At 32.4% G+C, this 14,837-nt stretch overlaps 1 protein-coding gene across 1 annotated transcript; it reads right to left on the bottom strand.

Moving 5' to 3' along the window:
* Positions 1 to 3,436: 3,436 nt before the first annotated feature.
* On the bottom strand, positions 3,437 to 8,779 carry LOC134681139 (uncharacterized). The gene is made up of 2 exons (XM_063540588.1): positions 8,530 to 8,779; positions 3,437 to 5,847 (listed from the first exon to the last, which is right to left on the bottom strand). The coding sequence occupies exon 2, from the start codon at positions 5,728 to 5,730 to the stop codon at positions 3,577 to 3,579; it is 2,154 nt and encodes a 717-aa protein (XP_063396658.1). The 5' UTR covers positions 5,731 to 5,847; positions 8,530 to 8,779; the 3' UTR covers positions 3,437 to 3,576.
* Positions 8,780 to 14,837: the final 6,058 nt, after the last annotated feature.

Here is a 14,837-nt window from a genome sequence, read left to right as displayed (position 1 = left end):
CAATACGCACAGTAAATCTGAGTTAAAGCTATCTGAACATATCACTGATATGACAGTCTCATAGAATTCCATAATATTGACAATATTGTGGGCAAAACAAACAGAAATACTTGGATTGACAGTTGTCTCATTGGCACTCATACCATATCTTCTTATAAGAAAGAAGATGTGGTATGATTGCCAATGAGACAACTGTTCACAAGAGACAAAAAATGACACAGACATTAACAACTATATGCCACTGTACGGCCTTCAACAATAAACAATGCCCATACCGCATAGTCAGCCACGATGAGACAATGTAAAACAATTCAAACGAGAAAACTAACGGCCTTATTTATAGAAAAAAAACAAATATGTAGCACATTAACAAACGACAACCACTGAATTACAGGCTCCTGACTTGGGACAGGCACATACATAAATAATGTAGCGGGGTTTAACATTTTAGCGGGATCCCCACCCTCCCCCTAAGATTGTCACAAATTTGGGTAACACATACTGTTAATATTAAATAACGAAGAAAAGCACCTGCGTAGTAACAGCTGGTCATTTTGTACAAAGCACAAATAAGTTACGAATAAACTGGAATGCATATTTTATGATAAAATACTTGTTTCTTTCTCAGAAAATCTGGAGTGCAAATCAGACATATTAATATGGATTCATATATATTAATATGGATATATTATGAGAAACCGGTTTTTTTTCAAAAGAGATCAATTTCTGAGGAGTTTTATATATTTCCCGGTGGTGTCTTGTCATGGCTTTGTTTGGACTTGTTTGTTTGCTTTTTGGTCTTAAATGTTTGTCTCTTATATTTTATTAACTTCATTTGCATTCAAATCTCAAATTTATTCGTTCATGTGTTGTTAATTTACGTTTTTTATTGAGTTGAGCCTTTCAATTGATATTTTATTGTGTGTTTTTCTATGTTGTGATGTTATACTATTGTTTCAGAACAAGGGAGATGGTTTGGTACCATTAAAATGTTTAATCCCGCTGCAAATGTTTGCACCTGTCCTGAGTCAGGAATTTGATGTACAGTAGTTGTCGTTTGTTTATGTAATTATACATGTTATACCCCCGCCTTGAAAAAGGGGGATATACTGTTTTACCTCTGTCTGTCCGTCTGTCTGATGATAGCCAAGTTGAAAATTTTCGTTACATATTTCTCAGGAACAACAATTCAGGGTTTCTGAAATTTGGTTTCAGGGTTTTTATTACTCTGCTATGATGGTTAATACGTTTTCAGATTCATCACTCAGCAACTCCCTGTTTACCAAACACTTGTATGATTTTGCACATGATAGCCAAGTTATTTTTTTTTCATTTTTCTCAGGAACTACAATACAAGGATTTCTTAAATTTGGTTTTATGATTTACACAAGTCAGCTATACCGTTTGATTTGTTTTCAGATTCATCACTTCCTGTTTACCGAACACTTATAAAAAAGAAGATGTGGTATGATTGCCAATGAGACAACTATCCACAAAAGACCAAAATGACACAAACATTGACAACTATAGGTCACCGTACGGCCTTCAACAATGAGCAAAGCCCATACCGCATAGTCAGCTATAAAAGGCCCCGATAACACAAGACTTGCATATTTGTACACTATAAAAAATATTCACTTACGGCGGGGATATCATCAGTGAGCAGTAGCTCGCAGTTTCACTTGTTTATGCGTGTTTCTCGTTTTTCGTTTTTTTTATTGATTAGACCGTTGGTTTTCCCGTTTGAATGGTTTACCACTAGTAATTTTGGGGCCCTTTATAGCTTCTTGTTCGGTGTGAGCCAAGGCTCCGTGTTGAAGACCGCACATTGACCTATAATAGTTTACTATTATAAATTGTTATTTGGATGGAGAGTTGTCTTTTTGGCACTCATACCACATCTTCTTATCTCTATCATATGTTGTTTCCTATTTTCTTATTGTTCACCAGCCAATTTGTTAACATATTTCATAAACAACGATAAAACATGTATTAGAATAAAAATAAAGAGTTGTTGTTAAAGAAATGTTTGAGAAATTAACGCCTACCCTAACCTGTCCTTATTTCTTTATTTTTCACCCACACATTTACGCACGTACAAACTTTTATTGAAAATTTCGTTTTTTGATAAAAATATCAAAGAGAATCGATGTTTATAGAAAAATAGAATATCAAACCTAAAACATGCAAATATGGACTCAGTTCACAATAACCTATGAATATTAAAATTTAGAGAACCATGTTGAATTTATTTAACTGTTAGTATTTTCAATTTTTATACAGAAGATTTCTGAAACGCACAATTGTCAAATTTACAAATATTTTGTCAAAGGGTCAAGGTACTTATTTTGTCAAAACTTTATTAAAATTAAGCGAGACAAATTAATTTTAGTCGAAGTGTTTTGTACCGCCCTAAAAAAAAATACCTGCTAAAGTAAAGGTTTGGAATCAGGGAAACTAATACATTGTAACCAATGTAGAGACGTAATGACTTTTTCCCTATCAACATTAGAGTAACATGTTCCACATGCTTATATTATTGTAGCATCCATAACTGCTAAACTTATCGACGAATTCACTATTCATCACACATCCATGGAATAAAAAACAATTTGCTTTCTTCAAAAAAAGAAAAGCAATATGTGAACCTCGGATCGGTGGTCGCCAAAATATTTTTAACAAATTTTTGTTTGCTTTTGATCTGAAACAATTGACTGCAAAAATAAGACGATAATGATGATGTTAAACTAACTTTAGCAACAGTATGTAATTGTGTGTACATTCTTGCACAAGTTAGTTGAAATCAATGCTGGATAATTGTGAATATTAAAGGGTATATGTCCAGCTACTATTTGAATATACATTTTAAAGTAGGCTATTTTATTTATTACCTTGGAATACACATAATATTTTCATGACCCTTTTGCAAATTCCAGTTTCTACAAACCAGATGTCTAATGTAAATTGCACAAACCGATAGCAATATTGATTTAATCGATGAGTTTGCTTTGTAATTTGAAAGCATTTATTGTATTTGTCATATGTTTGTATGTTGTTTCTTGCTTGGATGCCTTCATATTCAATTCATGGTAGATGAAGTGAAGTGAAACCCAGCATGCAACTTATAAGAAGGTTTGATTTGTATACCTTTCTTAAGAATAACACACCAGCTTCATTTGGCCCTCTTATACAGAGACTTGTTTTAGTCTCATAAAACATCAAATTTTAAGGATTTAGTTGAAAAGTTTATATACTTCAATGGTATATTCACAGTATTTGTATATTTTGTTATATACATTAACTTTTATTTTATCATACTCTGCAGAAGTGTATTGCGATTAAAGTATTGTCCTCCCGTTATCGAATTTGCCGAAAGCTGGTTCGCATGCACTGAGCTATGCACGTTTACAAAAATTTACATTAAAACTACAAGTGCCACAGTCAAAATGATTTATCCCCATAGTAAGCTGGTATAACAAATTGCAACATGCAACATGCATATAAATGCCATCTTAATCAAATATTCTGTAGAGCAATTTTTTAGTGTTTAGATCCAGAAAAATATTAGTGTAAAATTTATTCATTATAACTCTCTGGTCTCTCGTCTTCATTTACGTCTTTTCCCGCTTCTTCGACTTCCGGCATTTGCGCCTCGTTTTCAAGTAAAAGCTTTTTATGTCCATCCCAACATTTCCTTTTGTTGTCACACCGTTTCATAACGAATGGATTACTAAGATGTGGCCGGTAGATAATTTTAACACGATGAAAATGACCACTATCCTCACTGCTTCTAACATTTAACTTTTTATTCGATTTTAAGGCTTTGACGTTTTCTGCTGATAAATCAATATAATGAGTATGCGGACCCGGATTGGATATGGTTGCCATTGACATTATCAGCGTTATCCCACTTTTCATAGACAATTTGATCTGTTTCTTTCTCAATTTTTCAATACTTTCATCTTCAAGTACATTGTGGAACATTTTCAGATATTTGTTATTTTCCAAAACTATGTCTTTTAGAGATTCCATTTCTTTATACGCGGCGTTACCTTCGCTATAGAGTGGCATGATTGGGTATCTCTGACGAATGATCCCTATATCTTTAATTTCTGGAAGAAATACCCGAATACCTGCTGACCTGGTATATCTGACTTTTCCGGTTCGATCTAACACACCGACGCCTCCGTTTCCCGCGTTTCCCCTTTTCCTTTCTTTTCCACTATAAAAACTTTGTGGGGTTTGGAAAAAATACCAACTATTTGTACCATTATATGCTGTATGAATATCATTACCGCCATTTCGTTTCCCTTTCTCTGTAACGTATTGTGCTTCCGGGTCATTCTTGTAATGACCTTTGTAGGTAATATTATAAGGATTCCAATTGCTAAGTGGGTTAAGGTATATGATTTCAAATGGAACAGCATATGACCATCGCTGGTTGTAATATTTACAAGGTTTGTTCTGTAATGATTCCTCTTTTGTGCAATAGTTTAAACTTTTCCCTCCAACTTGTGGTTGTGATGTCATCGACATAAACAGATTGCTGTCAGAAAAAGCTCTTTTTCGTAACGATAAACGCATGTAATCAGGTCGAATCTCCTCCCAAAATCGATGATAATATGCACTGTTTAATAACTTTTTCTTTTTCATGTTTTTACCATCAGCACTATATGCTGGAAGATTTAACGCTTCGTCTGTCAAGTTACCGCCATAGTTGTCTAATCCGGGTATTTCACTCATTAAGCTGTCAATTAAAGCGGGATTTTGATTGAATCTTTCATTCCAGACGTTACTGTCACGTTGATTTAGTTTAAAACGGGCACGTCTAGTCTTTATCTCCTCCTCTTCTGAACGTAGGAACATCATTCTCGAGCTTAAATCATCGGCCATGCGCAAACGGTTTAATGGAAGATCACGCTTCAAAGGATGACAAACAATTCTATATATCCATTGGCCGTATAATGGGGATTTCCCATTTTCAATATTAATTATAGTTTTTGGGAGCCATCCAAAATTTTCAAGACCGTCTTTTCGTCCTCCGTAAGATGTGAACATTATTTTCTCTTCAAGGTCATTAAAAGTGCTTGCATCAAACTGATGCCTGTCACTTAAAAATGGTTCCAATATATGAGAATAGTTATCATAGACCCACATTCCCTCTAGATAACACAGAACAGGTTTGAAATATTTGCGATAGTCCCTTTCTGTGTAATTTTGATTATTAAAAGCCCTAAACCACTCGCGCATTTCTTGTACCTGTTCAGCCTCAGTAGGTTTCTGTATTACCTCAGGTGGAACATCAGGGAAAGGTATTTCTTCAGTTTCTAAGAAATTGTTTGATGTAGTACTTGGCATGCGTAGTTCAGGATCATTATGTCGTGTTCTGAATTCAACTCCATTTAACACGGCAACAAATTCACCGACACCTATTGTACGTTTCATATGGGAGTGATCATGAATGGCTGCAACTCCCCGTTTTGATCTCGTTGTCGGAAAGTGGTACGGTTTTGTTCCATCGTTTATAATTCTCGTTTGTTTCAAACCTGAATCGCCGTCACTTCGAATTTTTTCTTCTATAAATAATTGTTGTAGCATAACTTGACGGGAGAGCTTACCAATTTCTTTCTGTAGTCTCTCTATTTCCTCCTTCTTTGTATAAATCGACTGTATAGATAAGATCACACACAATAATTGCAGTAAAATCACTGATACATATTTTCTATACATATCTTAAGATGATCACCTTTGAGTATTTTATAAAGCATTAACTGGCTAACTGAATTATAAGGTTATTGACACGTTGCGTAGTTGAGAACTATTTTAGTCTTTTACCACTTTTAGCATCTGCAAAAAAATAAACAAATCAAATATTGTGTCTTTGTATTTATGCTAAAACAAAATTGGAATAACGACAGCTAGTTTTGGTGTATTGTTTTTGTTGCACGTCAGTGTTTCTGTTGTTTTCCTTATATAGTTGATGAGTTACTGTCAGATTCAGTTTGTATACTAGATTGCTCAATCGATTTATGACTGTCCAACAGCGGTATACAACGTTGCCTTAATTTATGCCTATGGATTTGTCGGTTTCAATTTTTTTTACGAAGATTATATTGCAACAGTTGTGTGCAGTTGTATCACGTACAAGATATTTGCACACATCTTTAATATTTGTATGAATAACACGACTGTGAAATATTTCAGGTATTTTACAATAAATGCACAATGGTATATTATGCAATACAAAGTATGTAAAACTATATCCATATACTATTAGTTATCTTGGTGTAATCAGGGGTGTACAGAATTTTACACCGTTGTTGAAAATTCATACACCCTGAGGCGCAGCCGAATGGGTGTATGAATTTTCAACAACGGTGTAAAATTCCGTACATCCCTGATTACACCAAGATAACGAATTTATTTCTTATGAACAATTCCTTTACTCATTTTTGAAACCAGGATGTAAAATTGTAAAATTGGTAATGAAAAATTTTCAGCGTAATATTTTTTCAATGTCCATGCTGCTGCACTTAGTCAAATATTTTTTTACTTTATTTTTGGAAAAAATTCAGAAAATTTTTGTGTTCTTTTGAGTTTTCAAAAAAAAATTTTTTTTAGCATTTTCTTATTATAATCTATTTTCTTAATATTATTATTTTTCTTTATTTTGGCAAAATTTTATATTTTAAATATTTTTGGCAAAATTTCATTTTATTTTTCATTTGGGAAATTTTATTTATCCCCGGGTGAACCAGGGTGGGGTGTTATTTACACCGGGATAGTCGACCAATCAGATTGCAGTATTTTTGCTGCATAAGAAATAAGACTTATATACTGTAACATTTTGAATTAAGATTTGTTTTAATCTAGAATAAAAGCTGAATATAAGTTTAACGTGAAGTATTATACATCTAATTAGAAAAAGTTATTTTAGGTATTTAAACAAAAGAAATGTTTGTTTGAAGAGCATCTGCTTACCTCAAATGCCACTTTTATTATCATTTCTATATGTTGTGTCTTTGAGGGCCTGTTTGATACATCTTCTTATAATTCATCCATGAAAAGATTATTTTGAGTCATTTTTTTTTCATTTATCAATGAATTTACAGATTTTCCATTTTGTTTTCATAAAGCTTGCATGTAATTATTTGATTTTCAAATTTCTTGGGCAATTTAACGATTCCTGCGATATCTTGACACACATTATGATTTACCCTACCGATGGATGTTAATATTACCAAATAACCTCGTGAAAGATCTTGAACTAATGATACGCGAAACACCTTGAACTAATGATAAAAGATCAACAAATTGCAATTAGCGATTGTAAACGTTAATAACGCCTCTAAGAACATTGCACAAACAACAACCTAGACTTCCTGAGTGGAATATTTGTTTACTGTCTGTGTTTCTTAAATATTTGAAAGCAACACAGATTAACTTTTGTCTTGAATGAACGGAACCAATATCATGACTCAAATTTAAGCAATACAACTCATCGTCTAATTTAAGGACTATTCACCCGAAAAAAAATATTACGTCAGCAGTAAGTGTCAATTCCTTTGGATTATTTTTATTTTTTTGGTCTTTTTAATCTATTTGATTCGAGCATCACTAATGATTGTTTTGTAGACGAACCATACGTCAGGCGCACATAAAATCTACGATTAGTTTATGCAGTGAAGAACATCTCTTTATTCTTTATTGCGATAGAATTATAAGAAACATCTTTTTCTTATGGAAATATAAGTTGACCGTATTTTCATAATGTTAGTACATGCAGTTACTTAAAATCAAGCTGTTAGTTTTTAACTCGATGATATACATGTTTTTTACGACAATCTTATGTATTTGGTTTTGATGTTATATTTGTTGTTCTCATCAGATGTTGTCTAGTGCTTGGTCCGTTTCTGTGTTTGTGTTGCATTTTAATGTTGTGTAGATGCTCTCATCTTGTACTTGATGCGTTTCCCTCAGTTTTAGTTTGTTGCCCGATTTTATTATTTATCATTGAGTTTTGAAAAGCAGTATACTACTGTTGCCTTTATTTATGTTTTTGAAAAAAAATACTGATATAGGTATATCTTATAGACAAATTTTTGAACATTTAAACGAACATGTTATATATCTTACTATGCGGTATAAGCTTTGGTCATTGTTGAAGGCCATGGGTTATCCTATAGTTGTTAATTTCTTTGTCATTTTGTGGAGAGTTGTCTCATTAACAGTCACACTCCATTTTTCTTTTTATATTGTAAAACTAATGTCTTGTTGTAGTTGATGTATTTTCCGCGGTTTAGTTTGTTATAAAGTTGATGTGTTTCCATCGTTTTTATTTTGTAACCTGGATTTTTTTCTCTCAATCAATTTATGAATTTTGAATAGCGATATACTACTGATGAAGAGGAAAACAACACAACAGAAACAATGAAGTGCAACCACAAACGACAAACACAAAAACAAAGAACTATAAGATAACAACTGCCATTTTTATAAAGTTTACTATAAATACTGATAATGACTTACCATAAAACATTGCAGTATGTCTCTCATAGCTAATTATTTCTGATATATATTTCCAACTGATATAGAAACTTCAACGTTTGTTTAAAAAACTATATAGAATTTACTTATAAGAACAGAACGTGGATTTTCCTACACACTTGAGATAGATACGAAAATAGTAAACATTATTGGGTTAAGTATGTACAAGACAATTATAACATAGTACGATGGATGTGTTTCCAATAACCTCTAAGACAAACTTGTAAACATCTATAAAGATAGTTCATCCAATTAAGTGTACGGCATGTTAATTGCATTACATCTCTTGTGAAGATAGCATAAACATACTGTTGATGCTAAATTGGAATTCCCAAGGTTATCACGTGTCATCTGTTATTTCAATGTTATTCTTTTTTTACAGTGTGTTTGTCGTGTAAATACTACATTTCAATTATATATATTTTAAAATTATATTATAAATACATTTACATTAATTTTGTTATGTAATTATAGTATACGATTTTATTGATAATATTATCAACTGGTTTTGATACATGCATATATCATATATGATAACAATGCGAACGGGTTAGTTTGACATATCAACCGTTTAGAAGTGGAGAAAGCATTCTTCTAGTCGTCCTATAATTCATTGTTGGATGTCATAATCATATAATCAGCCAATGTTTTATACTCATTTTCAATCCTGGTATGTATGACGAGTTTTTTTATTACTCCAAAAATATCATACCAAAATATATTTCAAGCTTTCAAGTTTAACAGAAAAATATTTACGATGATTTGTTTGGGTACTCGCAAATCTAGATTGTAATTCAATGATTATATGTGGTGCTCCTTATCGACACGGAATCAAAATTTGTAAAATGAAAGGTACCGTTGAGGTCTATTTTGTCCAAGGTAGTTTAAAACTAGTCATACAGCGCTCAAGGATTTATAAGGATTACATAAAAAAACCGTAGAAAGGTTTCTTATAAATGATGTTATCCTTAACGCACATAATGCTGTCTTGTAATATTCTGATGGTCAATCAGTCAACAGCAGCAGTATGGACTCCGTGTTTAAAATGTCAAGAAAACTAAATGTGTCAGACACTTATTCTATTAATATTTATTCGGAACACTCAAGCTTACTTGAATACTTTATAAACCCTTTTGAAAACATAACAAAACCACACTAGATTAGGGTACACAAAGGAGTTGAATAAAGGCAACAGAAGTTTACCGCTGTTCAAAAGTCATAAATGTATTGAGAGAAAAAAAAATCAGGGTGACAAACTGAAAACCGATTAACAACAAAAAGAAAACGAAGGAACAACAGAAACACTGAAGTGCAACAAAAACAAACGGCAACATACAGTACATAGAAACGATCTGTTTGATTACAACTGCCATATTCTTGACTAAGTACTTGAAATCTTAGCTCTTTAAGGATTTCCTACTTTATCAACGAGAAATTAGAGAACAGTAATTTAAAATAATATCAGGTCAAAAACCGCAGTGTATTCGACTCAGTACTATAACATGATTATGGTACTATTAAATGTGGTGCAAGTAGATCTGCCTTCCTGGATACACTTTCGCAGAACCACTCAAACAAATAAAATCTGAAGATAAAATATTTGTATGTATTTGCCACCATATTGACCGTAGTTTGACCTATAATGGTTTACTTTTATAAATTGTGACTTAGATGGAGAGTTGTCTCATTGGCATTCATACCACATCTTCCTTTGTCTATTTCAATTGTATTCCTGAGGAGCTCTATGACCATAAAAAAACACCCCAGAAGGATAGACAAATCCACGAAATTAACCTAAGGTAAACTCTGCTTCGCGGAGTTTCGTTCTTATTTGTTTATATTCGTTAACTGAGAATTTTAGAATTGTTTGCCATAAATCAAGTCAATACCAGTCCGTATCATTTTATCATCCAGTCAACAAAATTTAAACACCGGTATACTTCTGTCACCTTTAGTACGTCTTACGTGTAAATTGTATTTGTATTTACAGTTATTATGTTCCAAGATTCATACAAGATTTGCGAATTGTTTTCCAATGCAAAACTTATGAGTAATGATGATACAGTCCAATTTTGTTTAAAAAAATTGCTATGCACAAACACGTTTAACATCTCCACATGGACCAACGTTAATCTAAAACCGGATACATGTCTATGTAAAAATAAGATGTGGTATAAATGCCAATGAGGCAACTCTCAACAAAGTCACCAAACTTAAAAAGTAAACAATCGGGCTTCTCTTTAACATTTATTGCATGCAGTAGTATTATTTAAAGAAGAGTAGTATACTAAAATGGAGAATGGAAATGGGGAATGTGTCGAAGAGACCATAGAGCAGATAACAGTCGAAATCTATTTAACTCTACTATATGGATATAGGAAGATGTAGTGAGTGCCAATGAGACAACTCTCCATCAAAATAACAATTTATAAAAGTAAACTATTATAGGTCAATGTAAGGCCTTCAACACCGAACAACAAGCTATAAAGGCCCCAAAAATTACTAGTATAAAAGCATTCAAACGGGAAAACCAACGGTCTTATCTACATCAAAAACGAAAAACGATAAACACGTATAAATTACATAAACAAACGACAACTCTTTACATCAGATTCAGGACAGCTGCACACATTTGCAGCGGGATTAAATGTTTAATGGTACCAAACCTTCTCCCTTTTTCTGAAACAATAGCATAACATAAGAACATAGAAAAACACACGATAAGATATCAATTGGCAGGCGTAACTCAATAAAAAAACGTTACTTAACACACTATATGTATGAATACGAATTCATTTGCAAGGATACTGGACAAGTAAGAGCATACAAATATTCTCAAGGACATTGGAGGCAAGGCAACGGTTTTAGGTAAAAACTAAAAAAATATGGGGTATCCATCCAAGACACAAAATCACCACAGCCCACAAAAAAGAAAACACAACGCTTTTATGGCAGTTTTTATCGCAAAGTCACTTTGAGGCAACCAACAATTGCACTTATTTGTTTAAGTTCAGAGATTAATAATGTACAACCTATACATACATCTATTATGTACATTATGGTTCATTAAAAGTCTGAAACCTATGCATATAGGAACCAAATAAAAACTTCTATGGCTTTTACGATATTCGATATTCTTTTTTGTCGGACTGTTATTATGTAGAATTGCGTTAACACCCGCGTTCATTGATTTATGTCAGTGTGAAAATAGGTTCTGTTCATGTATCGTGAAGTCGAATGCAATGTTTCATAGTAAACTGTGTTAAGGTCTACCTGTTCCTCTGCAATTTTAATCTGGCCACCAAAAATACAGATGGTTCAATAAAAAAATCAGATTTTATATTTCAGTCTTAGCTTCCTGATGGTTTATTAGTGTATTTCGTTAATTATAAAAGTTAAACCCATCGTCCACAGATTCCCTTCGCATCTCCACGAATCTACTTAAAGTTTTACGAAAAGACGTGGTTCATTGTTCATGAACACAATTTTAACCTACTTGAATATTTAATTGAACGAACGTTCTACAAAGATTTGTCACGTATTCTATATTTATATTTATAATCAAATAGACTATATTTGATTAGAAAGATCATATTCATTATATCGGTTATCTCTCAATTATATCATGTATATGTTTGCATCAATTTTATACGTATCTAGTGATTCGGTAGTATTTTTCTATATGATAAACAAAATATTCTAATAGGCCCACAATCAACAGGGTCCTTCATTTTTTTTTCTTTTTATTGTTTTTATTTCGATGTCAAAACATCTCAAAAAGTTGTTCGTGTGGTATCTTATCTTTGTTAAAATGTGTAAGTTTCTTTTTTTTTCAAAATGGAGATGCTAATGTGCTTTGATTTAAAGTCGAAACCAGTAATATGACCTTATTAGTGTTTAATTAGCATAGCCGTACTGGTTATGTAAATACCAAAGATTTTTTTTAAATTTAAGCACTCGATATTGATACGTTAAATAAAGGCAACAGTAGTTCACCGCTGTGCTGTTGTGCTTTTGTGTCTTGAGTGGATACCCCCTCAATTTTAAATCTGGATTTGCATATTGTAAACGGATAAACGAATCTTAATATTGTTGTAGATTTAATATATCCCTCCTTTTTAAAGAACTGTGTCTTCCTCGAGTTGGCGTCATAATAAGTCTATAGATTTTAACATTGTGATGACTATAACATTAATTGTGTGCAGTAGTAATATTAAAAGAAGAGTAGTATGATAAAATCGAGAATGGAAATGTGGAATTTAGCAAAGAGACAACTACCCGACCAAAGAGCAGATAACAGTCGAAACCTATTTAACTCTACTATATACATGAATACGAATTCCTTAACAAGGATACTGGACAAATTAGAGCATAACAATATTCTGAAGGATATTGGAGACAAAGAAAACGGTATTAGGTAAACACCCAAAGAATCCATGGGGTATCCATCCAAGACACAAAATCACCACAGTACATAAAAATGCACAAAAAAGAAAAAAAAACAACGCTTTTATGGCAGTTTTTATCGCAAAGTCACTTTGAGGCCACCAGCAAGTGCACTTATTTTAAAAAAATAAAAAAATAAACAATGTAAAATTTATACATAAATCCGTTCATTTCAAGTGTTAAATCATGCATATATAGGGCCAAATAAAACCTTCTATGGATTTTACGATATTCAGTATTCTTTTTTGTCTGTCTGTTATTATGTAGCATTGCGTTAACATCCATTGATTTATGTCAGTGTAAAAATAAGTTCTATTCATGTATCTTGAAGTCAGAAATAATCAAATGCAATGTTTCATAGTAAACTGTGTTCGGGTCGTCCTATTCCTCTTCAATTTTAATCTAACCACCAAAATATAGAAAGTTCAGTACAACTAATCAGGTTTATAGTCAACTTTAGTAATTTTTATAAATTATCTGTTTACAAAACCTTGAATTTTTTGAAAAACTCAGGATTTTCTTATCCCAGGCATAGATTACCTAAGCCGTACTTGGCACAACTTTGTAGAATTTTGAATCCCCAATGCTTTCAACTTTGTACTTGTTTGGCTGTATAAATATTTGATATGGGCGTCACTGATGAGTCTTATGTAGACAAAACGCGCGTATGGCGTACTAAACTATATTCCTGGTACATTTGGTAACTATTGCTATTTTAGTCTTAGCTTCTTGGTTCATTAGATTATTTCGTTTAATTGATATAGTAAAACCCAATACACACGGACTCCTTCCGCATCTTACATTGTCTTAACGAATCTACTTAAACCTTTGAGAAAATGGTTCATTGCATATGTACGAAATTTAAACCCATTAGAATATGTAATTGAACGAATGTTTTACAAATATTTGTCACGTTACCTGTGTTTATTTTCATAAACAAATAGACTAGATTTGATTAGAAAGTTCATATTCGTATCAATTATATCGGTTATCTGTCAAATATATGTTTGCTCCAATTCTATACGAATTTAGTGTTTCGGCGGTATTTTTCTATATGACGTATACAATATTGTAATGTAGGCCGGTAATTTTTAGAGATTGTCCTGTATTTTTTCTTTTTATTGTATTGTTTTGTCGATGTTACACTATCGACAAATTTTATCGACAACACCATTTGTTGGCTTTTTTATAATGAGTCATCGGTGATTTTTGTAAATACTTGACTTCAAACCACGATATGTTGCATGAGATACACAGTCATGTTTCAGAATGTTTTTTTCGCAATTTGCTGATGAATCTCTCTAAAAATGTCTATCCCAAGTCATTAGTGTTCGCTATCATATAAGTTTTGTTGATTGTTTTGTATATATCATGTAAAATCTGTCCTACTGTATGGTTCAGAAACCTGGCGTGTTTTAGTTAGTGACCTTCACAAAGTATATGCTTTCAATACCACTAAATTGAAAAAGGTCAGCAGAATATTCAGCAATAAGAGCCCTTTGGAGAAATATAATGCTAAAAACATATTATTAGAAATTAAACCACGAATATTTAGTTTTGGGATTGACTTTCGACATAAAATTACATATTTGTATTGAAATCTGAGAATGGTATTGATAACAACGTCAGGTCTAAGTCTGTTAGATTATAGTTCGTTTCTGTGTGTGTTACATGTTTCTGTTGTGTTTCTGTTGTGTCGTAGTTCTCCTCTTATATTTTATGTGTTTCCCTCAGATTTAGTTTGTTACCCGGATTTGTTTTTTTCTTAATCGATTTATGAATCTCGAACAGTTACCACTATTAATTCTTTTCCTGTTTTCATAGCAACAGAATAAACTGGCGTC

The sequence above is a fragment of the Mytilus trossulus genome, chromosome 8 (assembly GCF_036588685.1).
Source record: "Mytilus trossulus isolate FHL-02 chromosome 8, PNRI_Mtr1.1.1.hap1, whole genome shotgun sequence".
NCBI lineage: Eukaryota > Metazoa > Mollusca > Bivalvia > Mytilida > Mytilidae > Mytilus > Mytilus trossulus.
Note: the sequence above shows the minus strand (reverse complement) of the source record. Positions and strands in the feature narration are given on the sequence as shown.

Bases quoted from the DNA above. Each gene is read 5' to 3' on its own strand.
- LOC134681139 (XM_063540588.1), bottom strand. From the start codon at position 5,730: ATGTATAGAAAATATGTATCAGTGATTTTACTGCAATTATTGTGTGTG.